This window comes from Archocentrus centrarchus, chromosome 16 (assembly GCF_007364275.1).
Source record: "Archocentrus centrarchus isolate MPI-CPG fArcCen1 chromosome 16, fArcCen1, whole genome shotgun sequence".
NCBI lineage: Eukaryota > Metazoa > Chordata > Actinopteri > Cichliformes > Cichlidae > Archocentrus > Archocentrus centrarchus.
This window is the reverse complement of record NC_044361.1, coordinates 10,569,702-10,590,922: the sequence shown is the minus strand read 5'-3', so window position 1 is coordinate 10,590,922 and position 21,221 is coordinate 10,569,702. Positions and strand designations below refer to the sequence as shown.

Below are 21,221 nucleotides of genomic sequence, written 5' to 3'. Positions count from 1 at the left end.
AGCTCTTATTAGGTAGAGCCTCTATCCTCTTTAATGTTGTCCCTCAAATCCTACAAACAATCCAGCCTGAGTGACAGAGCTAGAGGAATGTCTTTGGGGTAGTGACAGCGGTCAAGAAGAGGGATATTTAGTGGTGAAGTCAGACCTGAGAAATGTCCAGTAGGATAGAAGCCACCTGGATAAGAAAGGGCTTGCAGGGAGGAGTTACAAACACTCCTAGACCAAGGTGCGTATCACTGCTAAAAATAATGTTTTTAACATATCAGTTTAATGGCTAATTTTCATTACACTCCATTTCCTGTGTTGATCAGCTTACTCATACCACAAAATGCTAGAAAACAACCACTGATGGTATCTTCAGATGTTCTGGTACCTTTACCTCATAATCTAAAGCCCTAAAAGTATGTATTTAATACACATGTATACATTTTCTTTGAAAGTTTGGAGTCATTAAATGTAAATAAATACATATATATTGTTGCTGTTTCCGCTGTGCAATGCACCAGCACAGCTGACGGGCCTTGCGTAGCTGCTGTGGCTTTATTTTCTTTGCGTGTGTCCCTCAGAATCTCATATGATCTGGCATCAAAGCCGGCGTGTGCTGCAAACGGTGCATGAAAGCAATGCCCGGAACCGCCGCTGCCACACCTGCAGCGGTTACGCTCATTGTCACTAGTCATTTTCCGTATTCATCTTCCCACTTTACATCCCCCCACCCCTCCCCACCCTCTCACGGTGCTCATGATCTGGTTATGAAATATGCATTACGATGCTCTTCCTGCTTCCAGCGGTGCTCCAGCTGCGCGCCGCTCTTCCACTCCGCGTTTTAGCTGCCGCTGACAGCCTGCTGTCAATGAACATCCAGCGCGTCCTCTCGGCTTTATTCTTCTACGCGTTTCCATCGCTCCGCCTCTTCTTCCACCTCTCTCTCTCTCTTTCTCACACACACACACACACACACACAACACACGCTACTCCCACCCACCCCCCCGCCCGTCCCCCCCGCCCCCCTCTCTCTCGCTCTCCCTCATTGCATCCATTTTTGTGCATTAAAGAAATCTCCAAGAATTACTAACCTGGAGGAGGAAGGCGAGCTAAGCAGAGTGACGGAGGAGGGTTAAGGACTCCAAACGCAGATAAACAAGGACGGACCGGGCATCTTTTATTCCAACATGCGAGTAAAACCCCTCTAAGGGATGGCAGCGATGGGTTAGACAGGATATAACATGACTGCAAAATAAAAGGCAAGAGTTGTTTTTCTTTTTTAAAAAAAAAACCCCAAAAAAACAAAAACAAGCCTGTGTATTTTTCTACTTTTTTTTTTTTTTAAATCCCTGGATGGCTGGAAGCCTGCGGTTGGAATACCTGAAGGTTGTAGCCTACAGCTTGTGCACTCGCGTTTCTTTTAAGGGCATCTGTTTCTTTCTAATCTTCAGTCTTTCTGAAATGTTCATGTGCAAATTGGCTCGAATACTGCGAATTCCCCGCTTGCTCGGTCAGCTGCAGCGTATTTGATAACTTCACCGCGAGCATTTACTAGCTGAGGATCAAGTCTTTAATTCATATTTTGACGCTTATTCCCGCAGCACACTGTAATATGTGCATGATACCGCTAACCAAGATGTCATGCCGTCGGTAAGCCGCGGTGCCTTCTGCAAACCACACCAAACCAAATAGAAAATTTAACGCCCTTAACCGTTAAGAAAATAAAATTTAAAAAAAGCGGCCACGATGCTGCTCGTTGACGGTGCCTTTCTCGTTTTTTAGCCGCTGTGTGTAAAAGATGTCTGCTCCACACGGGCCCCGGGGCGGCCCTGGCCCTGCTGCTGCTGCTCCCTCAGCGGCCGGCGCCATGCCGGAGATGCCGGACCTCAGCCACCTCACCGAGGAGGAGAGGAAGATCATCCTCGGTGTCATGGACCGACAGAAGAAGGAGGAAGCGAAGGAGCAGTCTATGCTAAAGTAAGACAAATTAAAGACGGTGTGACAGGCTGTGCTGGTGCTGTTTGGTGTGTTTGTGGGTTCTTATTAGATACAGCATGTGTAAATATCTCTATGAGATACTGGTGGTCATGTTGCCTCTTGACATCCAAGCTAGAGCTTTTAGTTGTCGACCACTAGCACATAGTACCAAAGTGAGTTACAAGGTCCCCTCGCCTAGCTGACGTTTCTCGCCCCCCCTTTAGATACCCCTTATTATTGTAACAGCTCGGCATCGTACTGTCATGCAACACGAATTTCAGCCTCTTTCCTCCCACTTTGTTGTGGCTGTAGCTGTACTGTAATGGGTTGGGTTTAGCAGCGACGCCCGCCATTTTCACGTAAAAAGCACGCCAAATAGCTTAACCTTTCCCCACGAACGTCACCGAGATTACACAATATGACACTGGAAAGATCATTTAAGGTGTCCTTTGTGGCGATGGCGCACGCTGGTGTGTGTGTGTGTGTGTGTGTGTTTGTGTGTGTGTTTTTGTGTGTATGTATGTGTGTCTGTGTTTGTGATTTCAACGTTAAAGTCCCCCCTTCCCGCTCCTCTTGTGTACAGATGTCGCTCGGAGCTGTTTCAGCACCACGGCGCTGTCCACTGTAGAGTTTTTTTTTAAGGTGGACCGGAGTGTTTCCGCATCGTGGCCTTTAAACCACCACCGCGTGAGCCATAAATCTCCTTTATGGTGGAATATTACGCTCGCTCGTCCTGACCTGTTGTAAAAAACACACTCAGCTGATGGACTGTTAATTAAAAATTTGCTTTGAACCCGCTGGGATTTTTAAAAGAGGGGGTAGCCTTAAGTGTTTCCATCCTGTTGATTTTCTTGTAGTTTCTCTTTCTTCAATGAAAGGCTGCACATGCTTTTCATTGCTTGCCACCCAGGAGACGATAGTTTTCACTACGTTATTTGAATGCAACATAAATATCCGATTGCATTTTAGGTGTTAAATGAAATGTATCACCTCCTTTTCATTGTGTCTGAGAGCTGGAGCAGGCTGACTGGTGCTGCATTCTCCCAGCAGGTGCCAGTGACTTTAGTGTGAGGGATGTGTGGCACCATCACTGGGAGCTTTTTAGAAGCATTAGAGCTACTGTTTTCCATCATCGGGTAAATATTTGCAGCTTTCCTAATGGAGAGAAAGTTGTGCAATCCCTGCCCAGTGCTGCTGCATGATAAACATGACTCATGTACTCCAAGACACGGCTACCTCAGCCGCTGCGGTGCGTGCTGGGTGATTCATCCAGGCCTTTTCCGCCTTCCCTCCCCTTTCACTGTCTCCCCTCATCCTCCCTTCTTCCCCAATAGCGGCATGTTTTTCCTATTTCTCTTTCTCCTGAGGTAAAGGGGATTGTCAGTTTTAGTCACTCTTAGTCTGACAGTGATGTCAAAGACTTGTCATGACTGAGCATGGGCAGAAGAGGCTGTTCTTTGCGACAGGCATGACTGGCTGTCTCACCATAATGTTGGGTAACTTGATGCACGCCACACAGGCTGAATGGACACCAGATGTTGAGAGGTCAAAGAGCCCTTTGTGTGAGTTGCTTTGCATAAGAATCACTGTGTGTTTTCTTTGTGGTTTTTCCCTTTCATGCCTCGGTTACTGAGTGGGGGGATTTACATCATATACATTACATTACATGTGGCAAAAGAGGTGGATATTATACTGAAGGGTGGCTACCACTATTTTGCTGTTTATTGAGACCTTCTGATTTGACCGTCTTGACTCCTCTGTGGCCTAATAGTAAAGTTTTCTTTCATACAATACGATACTGGTTCAGTTTTAATGCGCCTCTCTATACATATGAGGTGACTCATCGTGACTCATCAAAACAGTAAATCCCCACTTTCTTTACCTATGAATCACACAAGCAGAACATATCGCGAAACAGCATTAATATGCTCAGCCCCTGGCATAGGTACAACTGCAGCAGATTAACTTGTCATTGGACGGTTTGCAGCATTTCCAGCAGTGTTGGGAACAAACATCTCCACACTGCAACATCCAACCCTGCCTGTGCAGCTCATGCATCTCCACTGTCCGATCCCACAGCAGCTTGGATAGGTTTTCTGGAAAGTGGCAGTTTGAACATCGAAGTGTGTAATGTAACAGAGGGAATCCTGGGAGGATGGAGGGATGGAGAGGAGGGAGAGAAGGAGAGGGGAGCCTCCAGCTGCAGGGCCTGCCAACTTGCTGTCATCTCATTGGAGGTGCCACAGAGAGCATGGATGGAAATCCAGTGCTGCTGACTCGCATGTAATTAGCTACTCTCTCAGCCTGCTTGTTCCTAGCAGGCCTGTGTATGTGTGTGCTAAAAATGTGCTGCCCCAGTGAAAAGTGTATAAGGCAATGGTATACATATCAATAGCTTATTTTCTTTCCCTGGAGGCTCGTCAAAGTTGTAGCCTTTAAGTCATATTTTAGTGCATAATTCTAACACATCTACCTACAAAAGACAATTAAGCACATCTACAGGTCCTTTTTGTTCCATTATAGAGAATCCTCTGGAGTTATCAACTATCCTAGCTTTCCATGGTTCAGTGAGCCCCTGAGCAGTACAATAATGATGGTTATGGGTCCCCCCACCCATCTAGACACTGTGTGTCCTACAACAAGGTATCAGCTGCCTTTGATGAGTTACCCACAGAATGCCTGGGGCTCCACTTCTCCTATATCCCCTCTTCTCTAGTCCTCTAGGGCTGCACACTATGGGAGTATGGGAAGAATAACTGTTAGGAATTTTGACTTCATGGTCTCATCCCTCCTACCTGTCAGTGACATTAGTAGCATCCCAGTAAATATGCCACTTTCTCCTCTTCCTTGTGACAGTGTTCACCCCATGGATCAGGGGGACTGTGCCATTTGTTCAGGGACTGCCTTTGACAGTGCTAATTATACTGTCTGCCTTGAAGGAGGGACTCCCCACTGAGATGCAGCTATTCCAGGGCTGTGAGGTGTCTGCTGCTCTGCCATCTATTTGGGCTCCCCTCTGAATTTAATTGCACACACACAACAAAGTATGCCCTGTATCCTGCAGTGTTTCCTGTATCTGGGAATACAATTTCCTCTATATTAAGGTTATTTTTAATTTTCACTGTTGCAAAAGACCCCCACACTAGAAATTTACGCATAAATATTGTTATCACTAAGCTTGTAGTGTTTTCAGGTAAACATGGGATGCAACAACTCCAAGAAAACTGAGTTTGCTATAGAATTAAAGGGGCAATCCAACATTTTTATGCTGAACTTTCATAAACTAGCAAGACTGGAGTTGTAAGAAACAGCTGTCCATAATATGGGTCAAGGTCCAAACAATTGTATGATACAGTTCCCTGAATGCAGCTTGATAGGATCTTCCTGTCGTAGCCAGCCACCATATCCAGTAAAAGATCGTTCATTTCAAGACCCCCCAGTTTGTAACGTTGACATTCTATTTCTAGTCTCAAAGCCCGAGCAGGGTAATCCTAATGACATCATCACAAATGCTGGAAAACTCTCTCCAGAGACATAGAGCACATTACACACATTACTTTCACAGGCTGAGTACAGCTCCCCGTGATGTGTTCTTATTCAGTGCTCTCTACGATGAGCCGGTTAAAAACACAGATTAAGCTTTTGGTTGGCATGCAAGTCAGCAGTTACAGCGGCTGGTGTTCGACATGAAGCGCATTGGCCTAAAATTAGCTTCTATTGATCACGTCCCATTCCCATTTTCCGTTCACGCACTCCACCCCCTACCTCCTGTTATGATCATTTATTTGATTGTGCCAGAGATCTCAGCGTACCAGCTGGGGTCAGAGTTACCGAGAGGCCCAGTGTCCCTGGAGGCTACAGGATCTCAGGCCCTCTGAGGCTGGAGCACCGGTGGATTACTGTACACTCACATCATACTGAGGCCTGAGCCTAATATTATTGTTGTACTCTACACCTTAATGCTTCTTTTTTTTCACTAAACAAACAATATGAAGTGGCAGATTATGTGGGCACCAGTAGTGAACAGAATTTGAGAAAAACATTAACTAAATACAGACATAATGACAGCAATGTCTGTAATGTCAACACCTCATACCAAGAATAGGACATGCTCTTACAAAAAAAAAAAAAAAAAAAAAATGAGAGGAAAAAAATGTCAGTTAGCATATCACACGATGAAAGAAAGCCAGTGAAATTAAATATAAATCTGACTGTTTCTGTGTAATGTTGTTTACAATTCAGTCATTCCAATAAAGCAGATTTCAATTTGACAAATAAAAAAAAAAAGAGAGAGAGCTAGAGAGACATATAAAATGATGTGAGGCAATGCTCATGAGCTTCCCAATGGACAGTTTACAGTACACTCCCTCTCTGTCTCACTCTCTGCCTTCCTCTAGTTCCCTTAGCTCACTCACCCATGCTTACTCGCGTTCCCATGCAAAGAGCAGATTCTGTCATGAGTCTCCCATCCCCCATCACTTTCCCCAAGGGAAAAAAGAGAGAGAGAAAGTAGAGGAGAAGATGCTGTCTTGACTCTGTAAAGCAGAATGCACGCCAAATGAATACATCATCATGCTAATTAAAGTATCTGTGTGTTTTGGTTATGGACAGTTGGTACATTTTAAGTAGTTTGGCTCAGTTTGATCTAATGTGACATGATTTATACTATACACTCTAAAATACTATATTTACAAGTGGCTCACAAGCTGTGCTGTTGTGGGTGTAAAGCTGCGTATCTTCATTACATAAAAATAAATTAACTTTTTAAATGCCTTTCACGTCTTTATCACACTATTCTTGAACATTTCACCAGAGCAAATCTGCTCTGACAGAATACTGCTCAGTGACATCTGTAAATGCTTTTTTAAAAAATTCCATCCCTTTCAAATGTGCCAGTACCAGCTGATGCTGACATTCTGCTGATATCAATGAATCCCTGCTGTTTTGTATCATGTAATAAATATACCTCTAAACCCGTCCTTTGGCTTTGGTGCGTTGAAGTACAGCACCTTTGATCAGTTACTTTAGGGTAGAACTAAATTTCCTACTGGTGAACAGCACACATGGAAGATTCCTTTTGGTGGAACACAACTACAAAAGAGCCGTTGTTGCCATGAACTCTCTTTAATCCTCGTGAAGGCTTGTGTGCCAGAATATGGCATACAATAAAGGCATCATGTTATTGTAAAAAATATGATGTCCTTAGCTGCTAAATGCTCCAATATATTTGCCAGCATGTGGATAAATTTGTTCAACAAACAGCAAAGTTGATGGAAGTCCTTTGACTAAATGCTGTATAACCAAAAAAGTGAGCTGAAGGGAATGCTAACACTGAGTTGCAGTTCTCTGTGGATTTGCCACTATAAGCAACTTCTTTCACATTCAGTACATACTGCACTACATGGACAAAAGTACTGGGGCACACCTCTTAATCTTTGAATTCAGGTGATTTTGGTCCCATTGCCACAAAATCAAGCATTTAGCCATGCAGTCAGCCTTTACAAATATTTGTGAAAGAATGGGTCATTTTAAAGAGGTCACTGAATTTGAGTGTGAATGGTAAATGGACTGATTCTTATATTTTCTACTCTACTTGAGCACTCAAAGCACTTTATACAACATGCTCATTCACACCCATTCATACAAGCACTTTTTTTTCTATGCTTAAGTGTGTTCTATCTAACATTCACACTCCGATGAACGCCTTGGTTCAGTATCTTGCCCAAGGATACTTTGGCATGCAGACTGGAGCAGCCAAGAATCAAACCACCAACCTTACAACCAGTAGATGACCTGCTCTACCTCCTGAGCTACAGTCACTGATACTGTAATAGGATGCCACTGTTGCAACAAGTCAGTGTGTGAAAGTTCTTCCATCCTAGATATTCCATGTTCAACTGTATGTGGTTTTATTGCAAAGTGGAAGTGTTTAGGAACCACAGCAACTCATCCATGAAGTTGCAGAGCACGTAAAATCACAGAGCGGGGTCGTCGAGTGCTGAGGTGCGCAGTGCGTAAAAGTGGCCAGTGCTGTGGTGATTCGATAACTACAGATTTCCAAACCTCCTCTGACATTAATATCAGCATGAAAACTGTGTACCGGGAGATTCATGGCATGGATTTCCATAGTCAAGCAGTACTTTTGTCCATAAAGTGTATTGACCCTTTTTTTTAACAATACAGATGGTGATCAGAGCAGCTTTAAACATCTGAGCACTGAAATGTTGCTCAAACACAAGAAAAAATTTACATCTGACTATTTTCAATTTAGGATTAATGTATGTTTGCCAGTTATTTATAGCACTGGGAGCATGTCAGTGGGATTACCTACAAGTAAACAAACAGGTCACCTAAGTAAGTACAGTGTGTAATGGCTTTTTAAGTTTCTGGATAGTAATGTAGATCTGTTGGTGGGATAGTGTTGGTTTTAGTCTTTTTTGGATAATGCTCTGTTGAGTCAATAACAAGGTTTATAAAAAAGGGGAGACGACACATGAGGAAAGGAGAAGAAAGGGCAGGGGAGGAGAGGAAATGAGCAGGGACGAGGGGGCGAGAGGGGAAAAGGAGAAGAGAACATCACAGAGAAAATAAGAGGAGAGACACTGACGTCTGTGATGCTATCAGGTCTCATTGCTGATATGACAGCCTCAGTCCCCATTGACAGAGCAATCAGCCTGCCATCTCCCATAGCCTGCTATTCTCCTGTGTGGCACAGCACAGCACTGGGCTCTATTGTCTCTTAAGGCTTTGTTCTAAATAACATCTGCATTCGTCAGCATTGGTTTTATGCTTTCTGGGCTCTTATCCCTCAAGCAAAGTTTGAAGGGATTTTCCTGCCCCTGGCTGTGCAGTTTTAAATGCCCTTGGTGAAACATGACTATAGGACAATGTTTTAATAGGTTGCTGAAACAAGTAGAAGTGATGCATATTAAACTGTTGCTACCCCAGCACAGGTTGATTGCTTTACACTTGTTATAATATATGTTAAATAACAGTTAAGCACAGCCTCAAGCAGCTATCATTTCTTATATAATTAACTCTATTTAATAATGTCATTTCAACGGGTCAAATCATAAGCAGGTAGTTTGTGAAAGTCAGGTCAGCTTTTATGTGAATGTGAATCAGTGTGTCATTTTGCCTGTTAGAAAGCATTTGAAAGCAACAGCAGCTAGCGATCCTGGGCTGAGCCAGAACAGAACCTAGCTAACAGCTCCACTTACTAGAACATCTGGCCTTTTGTTATGTAAGCCTCCCAGCATGCTGTACAAGACTAGCCTCAATGAGAGCAACACAATGAAACAGAAATGCAGCTATAAATGAATAGTAGTGCGGTAAAACAAAGAAAACAGAGAAAAGGAGATAAATAATGAATGCGAAAAAGGGAGCAATGGCCAAATAAGAACAAAGAGAGTAGAATCCTGAAAGGGAAAGGGACTGAGAAGCGGACACTTAATCACTTTTATTGCCCATCCCCCGTCCCCATCTACCTTTATAAAGTCAGTGTTGAAGAAGATGCACAGCATTTGATCCTCTAAGGGGAGCCTGATGCTTCTGAAGAACATGCATACCTGCCATAGATTATCTGGCAGTGTCAATGTTAAATGGATCTCTAAGGGTAAAGTGATGACACGCTTGAGATGAATTTATCACAATAATCTTTGCTACTGATTTCTCATAATATGAAAATAAGGCTGTGGCACAGGGACAGAGTGTTTACAGCTGTTAAGTATAGTTTTATATGTCTTTTTGTCTGAGTGTCTACTTATATGAAGCATATGTACTGCTAAAATCTGTGTAGATGTTTTGTGAATAAGCAAGTAGGAGACAGAACCTGAAAGCAGGAGAGCCAGGGATACCTGCATGGGAAAGAGAAGCCACTGAATGGCCAGTTACTGAAGGTGGAACGTGGCACCAGGTCATCTCCAGCTGACTGTGTTCAAAGAGTGAGAACCTTCATGCTGTTAGTTGGACTATTAATAGTGGGGACACTCAGCTTTCCGCAGTGACCGCCATGGAACCAGGCATGTGGTCGTTCAGGCATCCAGGAAACCCAGGTGGCAAAGAAGCTTACAGAACCCTCAGACCAGATGAATTGATCCTAGATCCAAGTAAATGTCATTAACAGCTGATTTGACAACCCCTTGATAAAACCAAAATGACATATTCCTCAAAAGTCATGATAACATTTATCCTTACAGCTAGTCCTGTCATATAGAGTAGGTTCACAAATGTGCTTATTTGCTTATTGTTCTAATTAATCAGAAATACATAGCAGCTAGTGATTAACTGAATTAAGTAATTTTGCACAATAAAACCTTTGGAGAAGTTTTACGTATACGTAAGTGGACTTGTAGGTCATTTGTTGTACTTTTTCCAAAGTAAGCCTGCTTGTGAAACTAGGGTAGTAGTTGCTCCCCTGCTTCCAGTTCCTATGCTAAGCCAAGCTAACTGTCAGCTTGATTTAGTCATATTTAGCAACATGACATCAATTTTCTCATGCAGCTCTTGGCAAGTAAGAAAATAAGAATATTTCCTTAAAATCTTGAACAATGGTTTAAAGACTATTTTGCTCTGAAAATGTATTCAACCTGCTCTCCATCTATTTCTAAGCCAAGTCATGGTAATTGAAGCAAAAACAAATAACACAAAGCCCTTTTCCTTCCTGTCTTTCATTAGGTCACTTTCTCAGTGGCCTGCTCACTTTCTCAGTTAAGACGTGGTCAACTTGTCTGATTATGAAATGTTGTGGATTAAAGAAAGTTCTACACAAAAACCTCTTGATTTAGCTAAAGAGCTAACTCAGTCACAGCTAAACCAGCATCCTTTATACACTAGCATTAGCTTCATTGAATACTGCTAATGAAGTTGTTGAAGTGTTTCAGACCCAGTTGAAAATTCAAGCTCATATGGGTTACTCACACAAGGCCCATTTTTGATAAACTAAGACCCAGATTCTTCTACTGAAATACAGACCTTTTTGTCCTGGATTTCAAAGTAAACCTGATTAGAAAAAGTACAGTGTATAGGCTAAAAATGCTGAGTTTGGCTACTTTTTTCTCATTTAAAGTTTGGTAATCATTATTACTTCAAGTGAATGTTGAAATAAAAATCAATCAATCAATCAATTGAAGCAAGCAATTAAATTGCTAATAGCTCACGCCCGAGATGCCCGTGTACGAGCTGATGTATTTCCTAGCGGTAGTTTACACAGGGTGCTCTAATCTCGCTGTGTTTGTGTGTCTCTCCACGTTCTGCTTATTCAAGACTCAGCTGGTCGAAGCAGGTGCAAGCTGGTGACTCAACCACGTGTGTGCTGCCGAGCCGGTCCTTCAAATATGCTCTTGTGTGGCCAAAAACCCCCAAAACAAACAAACTTCCAGTGATTTCTATAAACAAATGCATTCATCCTGTTTTTGTCTATCACGTGCACATGGATGTAGTAAACTCAGTAATATTGGGCCTCACAGCCACGGGGTTGTATTATTTAACGCTGGGCCTTGGATTCTAATGGAAAACTTTACGCTTGCTTACGTAAGTCCTGCTCACATCATAAGGTGTTTTCATACTGGCATAATTTACTCATTATTACTTTGTTATTGTTATAAATTGTTATAGTTACTGTTCTTTCGGCAGGAATCAGGTTAGATATTATGTAATGCTACACAGCTTTGCATGTACAGTGGATGCAGATGCTGCTGTAGGTAGCCGACTGACATAAATAAAGGAGGATAAGGAGCAGTGGTTCGGGTGATGTCACTAATGCAGCCACAGCCCTTATATAAGCCTGCTGTTTGAACACTGCACACAGGCACTACCACGCAACCTACACTGGGACATATTGTACAGCATATAGGCCACCACTCACTCTGCCCAGAGCTGATGGTGGCTTTAAAGGCATTATTGCAGAGATTCAGTATCTGTCTTGTGCTTGTGTATTCACCCTTGCATGGTTTGTTTGGTGTGTACTGTCAAAAATGAGCATAAGCAGTGAAGAGACCTGTCTTTCATCCCCATCATATGACACTGATCAGGAGGGGGCCAGTGAGAGCTGATGTTGTGATCCTGGGATCCTCGACTGAAGTCTGATGGAGGATCTCCCACTAATCCCTTAATATCTCCCATCCCACTGAGATACTGCACCATCGCCATGATGATGCTGACATGGGCTGGATGTGTAGTAGTTGGTGGTGAGGAGGGGAGAAGGGTCATTGCTCAAATACAAAGAAATCCTCCTTGAAGTGTGAAATGTAAATACAACTTTCTGAAGCAATACCTAAAAGCAGGAAGTGCAGGTATTTAAAGCCACCAGGCATCAGGTGATGAGCAGGGGGGTGGGGTGGTTATGTATGTGTGTGTTGGAGGTGTGGGGGCGGGATCCTTATACTCGAGGGGGCAGCAGCTTGGATGGTTGTTTGGCTGGTTGGCTTTAAATCTGTGCAGAGGCTGCTAATGCAAGGGAATCCTTTGATTTGGGCTTTTACAGCAGCTATACTCGAACACATCAATCTACCATCAGACAGATGTTTACAGCCACCAAGTTCAAGTTAATTCAAGTCGCACAGTATCATGGCCACATCTGTTCATGAACATGCCGGTCTTTAGACTGTGTGTAATGTATGCAGTCCACATATATATTATATAGTATATAGATATTATTATTATAGATTATATATAGATATATATAGATTAGATAGAGATATAATAGATATAATAATAGATATATATATATATATGTATATATTATGAATATATATATATAGATATATATATATATTTATATATATATATATATATATATATATATATATTTATATAATATAATATATTGATATATCTATCTTATATATATATTATATATATATATAATCTATTATATATATTATAATATATATCTATATATATATATATATATCTATATATATTTATAATATAATATATATATCTATATATATATATATTATATATATATATATATATATATAATATAATATATATATATATATATATATATATATTATATAATTCCACGGGGTAACTTGACCCAAGGTGTGGGACATCATATGGTGTCTACAGCCGTATTTTGTGCTGGGTGTAACCTGTATGCAGAAAGGTGATATCAGATTGCCCCTGTGCTTGTCTGTGCTTGTCTGTCTGGTTGTCTGCATGCAGTTTAGTTAAACAAGCTAACAGTGACGTTCTATAGTGATGAATTGTGACAGGAAGGAGTAGAGCAGGCTTGGCCAACAATAGGCAGGGTATCTATTACCTCACTATTGTTAGCCGTGGCTGGGCTATTATTATAACAATCATTGAGACACAGACAGCTGACTGCATTTTCAGTACAGCCCACAACAGCACTGCTGAGAGGCTGTTGTATCTGTTTAAAGATGGGGCTGATGGGAGTTTTGTTGAAGGCAAGATTTTGGATAGTGGCATGTGTTAAAAGAAATGACCATAATCATCACTACTGCTACTGCTTCTGCTACATTTTGGTTTGTAAGAAGTTGCAGAGCAGTTCCTCACCACGGCCATGACTAGAAAAGGCTGGAACTAGGTTTTTGCTGATTATGAGACTGGAAATAATATGGGGGATAGAGAGACTGGACAGAATTGGTGCTTGAGAAGTGATTTTAATGCTTCACTGTTTATAGTACATGGCTAGGAGGAGGGCACGAAGCTGCCTTCAGCTGTGTTTGTCTAGAGATTGGGTTAAAACGCAGGGGGCAGTGACCTAGCCACGGTGAGGTTGAGGCTGAGGTTCTAGAGCATTCCCAGTGGAGCTGTTGATCCGCGTATAGGAAGAGTTGTGATGTTAGCTTGGGACAATGTCAGCTGCCAAGGAAGTGCTGATCACAGCCATTATGAACTGTATCTGTGTCAGGATGAATAAAGTGGGCTGACAGGAGAAGCAACCAAGCGTTCACATACAGTGAAAGACGCAGTTGTACACACACTATTATTAAAGCATATAAGCTCATATTGCATGCGCAAAAAATGCAAACATGGAGCGTCACAGCCTCTGACTAAACACTTCTCATAGTGTTTATACAGGTTCCGCTGTATGGTAAACTTGCTGTATTAAAATGAATATTGCACATATGCTTCCTGTGAGCCTTTGCATAGAAATATACTTGTGAATGTGTGGGCTGCTGGGTGATTAGCTGACTCTTTGCCACTTGGAAATCTCTCAGGAGGAGAGATATGGAGCAGCTCAATTGAATCCTGGCAGGTAATCTAAGGAAACAGATGGATTTTAGTTATATTTGGCAGCAGATTAGCCACTTCCCCGTTGCTCAGAAAAAAACCTACTGTTGCCAACTCCTGTTTGACAATCTGAATATTAGTTCTTGGTCAGGAGGTCTGGCTTGTGCACTGTTAAATTGCCTATTCTGATGAGTGTGCCCCGTGGATTCGTTCCTATCTTTGCTTTCTAAGGCCCAGCTGTGGTAGCTGGCCAACCCCGAGGCGCTTGCCCTCTTGCCATCCCTCCTGCCCTGCCTATTGTGCCCTGCCAGTGCCCCGTGCCAGAGGAAGCTATCAGTACTCCATCCCCTGCCCCTAATCCTCTCTGCGATGGAGAGAAAGTGTTAAGTAGCTCTTCTCCTGGCATTTATTGGAGAGGTAGAATGAAAAAAAGGTGTCTCAAGATCTAATCATCCATCTTTAAATGAGCAGCTATTTTTAGTTCACTCTCTTCCTTTGTTGGAGATTCTTTAATGTACAGTAGAGGCGTTATAAGCAGAGATTTCATTGCATGTACAGTGCAGTACAGTGAATGTTGATTATCCTTATGTGGCTGGCTGAAGTACAGTAACACAATCTTGTGATTTAATTCTGCGGATGACCATTGTGATAATTTACTAACTAAATGGTCATCAGACCAATCAAACGTTACATTTTGGCAAGTGTAATCCCTCTTTTGCTCCCCAAGTGGACTGCTTACCTGTACATAACCAAGGCCTGCTCAAATGTGATTGGTCAAGAGAAGTATGTACTCCAAAAGTGGACTAAAAATGTAAAACAGAAACCTTTTTTTTCTTTCCTACAGATTTTTTGTTTCCTACAGATTTAGAAGTAATTTTGCATAGTACTTTTCTGGTCAGCAGTGTACTCAGACACCTAAGACAGCCTGGGCAATATCTTCAGTCAGATAGTAATCTGTCATTTTTAAATTCTTTCTTTCATGGTTAAGAGACATTTTAATGTCTCTTAATTGCGGGCAACGTTAAGGAATTATTATTAAATACAAACATCACTGTTGGCACATACCAAGCGAAATGTGTATCAACCAGTTAGAGCCCAGAGCTGAATTTTGCAGATCCACAGCCTCCAGTGAGAGTTTTCCCTAAGGGTCACTTGCCTCTGAGTGATTTCAGACAGACATTAACCTCATCTCCTGGCAGTACTGACTGGCTGGGATGTGTTAATGATGTATGTAGTTGGTATTTACCCACTGAGCCAGATTACTCCCTTATGATCCAATTATCGCTCAGTCTGTAGTGAACTCATAGGGCCTGTGGGGTCATTGCTGAGCCATGAGATCCTCTATCACAGATTTTCTACTCCACTGTTGAAGCTAAGATGAGGCTGCATATCACTCTCTGTTTAAAAACTGTGAACCACAGTGGGATGCCAGTATTCTGTTCTCAAATCATTTAAGAGTTCATCTGTAATACTTCATTGTAGAGTCTCTGCTCATGGTAATCCTTGCCCTGCCAGTCTGTCCCTGAGGAGGACACAGCCCAGGACACCTGACCATATCCCTGCTGCTCTGCTGCTGTTCTGTCAATATGTGGCTGAGTTTTGAGAAGGAAATAAAAAGCATCTCAGCAGCAGTTTACTCAAAGAAAGTGAACAGTGAGCTATCTACTTAGTAGATAAAGAGTGTTCCCTCTGTGCTTTGACTACTGGTTATATCCTGGTTTCTGTTTCTTTGCTGGATATGAATTAGCTGTTGGTGAACCTGCTGTGGTGTAAGTGATGTGTTTCCAGCATTGTTCTGGGTGTGGGGAATTGTGATAATTCAGGGCTTATTGTAAAGCTGTCACATCAATGATTTCGTCTTAACACAGCTGTGGCACAGGAGCAGCAGTTTGGAGATTACACTGTTTAAGTGGAGGTATATTTATGCATCTTAGACTCTCCTCTCCTCCCCCCAATACATCAGAGATGCATCAACCCAGCTCTCCCGAGGATCACACTCCCATATGTTAGTTTAAGAATGAAGCTACCACCTACTTCCTACTTCCTGTATAGAGAACTTTTTTTAAAAAAAAAACAAAAAAGTACTGCATGGCAGCATGTGCAAACTCATCAGCTTATAGGATACTGTAAGCAAAATCTCATACCATGACATGAAAACCTCTTTCACGTCTGCTTATGCAGTTATTTTTGAGAGATTCTGCTTGTTTGGCTTTAGTAGGTCTACAGTAATTATCATCTTTTGTAATATTTTTAATGGCTTTGATTCTAAAATGTCAGGAATTAGGAATAATACAGGAGATGGTTTCCCAGAGCAAATGCATTACTGTTTTTGTCCAAAACCCAAAGAAATTTTGTTTTGTGTGATATAATAAATTAAAAAAAGAAGCTACAAGATAAAAAAACTAAAATAATTGTTGCTTGCAGTAGTAAAGTAACAGGTAATTCTCAGTTGACTGGCTGATTGATTAATCAGCTAATTGTTTCAAGAGCCTGACTGATTTATCTGTAGCACGATGTTATTGGTCAATATTAGCTATTTGGGAATCTATCTGTATTGGCATTTATAACAGCTGATAAATGACAATTGAAAAAGTAATGAAGAGACAGGAAAAACACCCTTATGTCATGTTATAAGCATTGACATTGCATAGTTTGTCCAGCAGAGGGCACTTTGCGACTTTTGTGATGGCAACACACATGTTTGGAATGCCACAAACAAACAAACAAACAAAGCAACCGGCTGATCCGAGTGGAATCAGGCAGAGTGTAAACAAGTAAATAAAGAACTACACATAACAAACATTAATCCATTTGTGTTTCATGTGTCTGAAGGAAAAAGAAATATCGTCCGATATATCAGAATATTGGATTTTAAATCACCAAATAACAGTATTGTTCTTAAAATTCCTGCATTGGTCAGGCTGTAATTGTTTCAGATCTAACTCCTTGTGCGAGCCATTTCTCCTGGCCTTTAGTAAAAGGGTGTTTCTAAGATTTTTTAAAGTGTTGTAGCGCAGGGGAGACTGAGTGTACAGTGTAGAAAACAGTGGGTGCAATGTGCATCCAGTGCTTTAATATAGATAGTATTGCATGAATAGGGGCACTGCAGAGCTTGAAGACTGTTTACAATGCAAAGTGTGAAACAAGTATTTAGATGCCTTATTTAAATAAAAGTGATAATCCTACTTTAAGTCAAAGTACAAGTGTTTTAGCATCAAAATACACTTAAAATGAATGGCAGAATGGCCCTTTTCAAGATCATATACATTATATTTTTGCATCATAATTATTGACTGATTTGTATATTGGCTTAATGTTGCAGCTAGAGATGATTTAATTACTTTATATACTGCATTTTATTGAATATATACAGCATAATACATGAGTGGATTTATATAAAATAAAACATGCCAAGTAACAAGTAATTAAAGTTTTAAAATGAATAGTATGAATTACAAAGTGCAATATTTGTATCCAAAATATAATGGAGTAGAAACAGAAAGCAGTATTAAAAAAAGACTGCAGTTCAGTAAAGTACTTGAGGAAACGTTCAGAGTTACATTCCATCACTGGTCCTATCCATGCTCGCTGTGTGGACACACCCCTGCTTCAGTACCCCTGAGCTCTCAGTCAGTTGGTCAACTGAATTTGTGACTAGACAGGGATCCAGCACAGCTCTGGATGAGTTGAGTAACACAAGTGTAGTACTCAGACATTCATACTGGCAACATTCAACCTCCTTTATCTTTTCTTCTATGTGTTGCAGTTGTCATCAAAACAGTTAAGTGCAGATGGTATGAAAAGATGCTCTAATAAAGCTCCAGGATTTTATCTCTTAGAAGCTTATGCAGCACATCTGTCCACTAGAGCGCAGTGTAGCATCAGTCATTGTAACTCAAAGCCACTGTGGAAAGGCGGAAATCCAGAGCAAATAAGACTGAAGATAACAGCTCCATGTGACTTTTTAAAGCTTTAACCTGCCACTCCGACACAAAAAGGAGAGGATGCTCTAAACAAACCTCTTTTAAACTTTGTACTAAGTGTGTCATTTTTTCTTTGTTTTCTGTGTTGCGGTCGCCTTGTGATGCAGAGAGCAGGTTAAACAGACAGAAAGCAGAGACTGCATCTGGCCCGGAGGGCTCCACAGCAGCCAGGATCCCGACTACGTCACTTGTGACATTTTACACTCACTCATTTCACTGCCCCATGTCAAATAATACACAGAGCACTCACTCCGTCACACACACACGCACACATGTTGGTACGGTGCACACAAATGCATAGATGGATGCTCTCTCTCTCTCTCTCCTCACTCCCTCACACACACACACACACACTGTGCCCGGCAGCTGTCCAGGCAGGCAGGCAGCAGGCTCGATCAGATAAATATGAGGCTTGTAATGCGACCACAGAGACAGGGCTGATGGGATCAATAAAGAACGGCGCTGCAGGTCATCGGGAGAACACAGCAAGAGGATAAATATGGACTGGCTCATCGGAAAACAGAGCAGCGAGACTGATGGGTACACAGGACTGTATCTTTTCTTGTGTGTTTTCTCACCCATCTGACACAGATCAGATGGACAGATTTCTTGCTTTGCTGTGCTCCACCTCTCGCTAAACTAGACTGCAGTGAGACTTCAGTGCTCTGTTCTGATGCTCTGTGTGATACTGCTTTAGCCTCAGCATTTTTTTTTTGGTTTGTATATGGTCTAAAGTACTGGATGTTAATATGATGGGATAATATGGTTTATCAGCTTTAATGTGTCGTTATCAGCTTCTATTGGCTGCCAGTAAATAAGTAAGGTGTAACTCTACGTTTTTTAGTGGGACTGTTTCAGTGGACGCTTAACACATTCTGGAGATTGATGGGATGGTAGTGTATTGGTTAGCGCTGTTGCTTCACAGTAGGGAGGTCCTGGGTTCAAAACCACTAGCCAACTGCATACTTGTTAGGTTAAGTGGTGATTCTAAATTGGCTGTGAGTGGTTGTATCTGTGTGTTAGCCCTGGGATGGACCGTGGACTTGTACCTTTGTGACACTGGGGATAGGCTCCAGCCCCACCATGACTCTGAATTGGATAAGTGGAAAAAATGGATGCATGCAATTTAAATGTTTTTGGGATTAGGAAAAAATAGCAATATAGACATAATTACCTCGGGCCCCTTTTTTTTTTAATTAATAATAATAAAAAAAAAAATGGATCAACCAATAATGAAAATAATCATTATTTGCACCACTAAATACAGAATCAGACCAGTCATACATAATGAATTAGTTATTGTTGCTGTGATGGTCAGAATCAGACAAAATCCAATTAACACATCCCATTTCACACGGCTGTATAAAGGCGGCAGCTCACTAGAATAAACGGTGATCAGGTGTGTGAAGGTCTGGCGTGTGATTCTCAGCTGCAACATGTCTCTGTTTTGCTTTAAGTGACATTTGCTCCTAAACCAGGCGAGAGCAGCTGAGCTTGCAGCTCCACTGATAGATGGTGTACAGATACAAGACAGTCATGTGGCAGTTGCTGTTTGTGTGTGTGTGTGTGTGTATGTGTTTGTATACAACTGATGTTTTGGTTATCTTGGGTGCATGTATTTTAAACTTCCAAATACAATTTCATGTGAGGTCTGTGTCATTTAAAAACAATGCATGGTAAGTGATGTTGCGGATGCCAGCTGTTACTCCTACAGCTGCTGCTGAGCTGCTGTGGTGATTAAAGGGGGATGTTCTATATGTCGCCCCCCCATAAAAAACAAAAAACAAAAAAACAAAACAAAACAAAAGACCCTGGCAGTGCACGCATCTCTTGCTCCGATTTCAATAATGCAAATACAAGTGATAGATGTCTGCATGAGTTTCCTTCAGGTGCTCCGATTTCCTTCTATACTCCAAAGATATGCTTGTTAGGTTAATTGGTGCTTTTAAATTGGCCTCAAGCGCGGATGTGAGAGTGAATGGTTGTTTGTCTCCCTATGACCGGTCTTGCAGTGAACTGGCGATGTACTCAGGGTGTATCCCGCCTCTTTCCCTGTGACAGCTGGGATAGGCTCCAGCCTCCCCCACGACCCTGCTGGATAAGAAAATGGATGCACTGATGGATGCTAGTATTGAGTTGCATCCCCTTCAGAATAGACTGACATGATATTGATACTGGCAGATTTTTGGGCAGCACCTTCATTATGTGATCTCCACTTGCACAGCTTCCAAAAGGAGCTCCGTTGGGCTCAGATCATTATTGTGGGGGCCATTTAAGTGCCGTGAGCTCACTGTCATGTTCAAAAAACTGCACATGCCCACCCTTATTTACAACATACTTTGGCTGAACTGCATCCACCTAGAGAAGAATGATGTATTATATACTAATCCTGAATATATTGTTGAATATACACTAGACTGAGCAAATAAAGTCTCAAAATGATTCAGTGGGTGTTTTAATACACAGCTTTTGAACAATCATTTTTGTGATAATTTTGTGCTATCTCAGATTCCAAAGTTTTCAGGATTACCATGGTTGTAATAACTGGTAAAATTAGAGCTGCCTTTCTATCAGTTCAAACATGCTGGCCATTCTTCTCCAGCATCAGCGAGGCATTTTCTTTTAATATAAAATGATAATTTCTATGTATCATTTACTAGAAACACAAGATGTAGGCCCTACAAATGCCTCATTAGAATTATCAGCTGATATGGCAGCAATTTGTCCCCTAGCTGACTTCTTAAACGCTGCACACGAACATGAATTATAAGCGGCTTCATTTTATAATGTATTCTGAAGGCTGAATTCACGAAAAACAAATGAAAACACACATACATGCACACACACACAAAAAATCCCTTCCGTAGGGTCCTCCAATGCTTTGGCTTTATTTTCTTACGTTATAAGAGGATTTCTTTCACTACATCAGCACAAGGTAAATTGAATTTTGTTGGTGGTACTCACAGCAGTTAAATCTGCAATCACTCTGGAAAATCCACAGAACATGCTGTCAACTCTTTGCTTTGGTTCTTTTGTATATTGTACTAGTTCCAGTGAACTTTCAGGAGGGGA

At 41.6% G+C, this 21,221-nt stretch overlaps 1 protein-coding gene across 1 annotated transcript in view; it reads left to right on the top strand.

The window, feature by feature from the left end:
• Positions 1–1,783: 1,783 nt before the first annotated feature.
• The window catches only part of rims2a (regulating synaptic membrane exocytosis 2a), a 139,915-nt gene continuing 120,477 nt past the window's right edge, over positions 1,784–21,221 (top strand). Inside the window, exon 1 of the mRNA XM_030750117.1 lies at positions 1,784–1,962. Within this exon, the coding sequence (XP_030605977.1) occupies positions 1,784–1,962 (179 nt within the window). The remainder of the gene's footprint in view (positions 1,963–21,221) is intronic.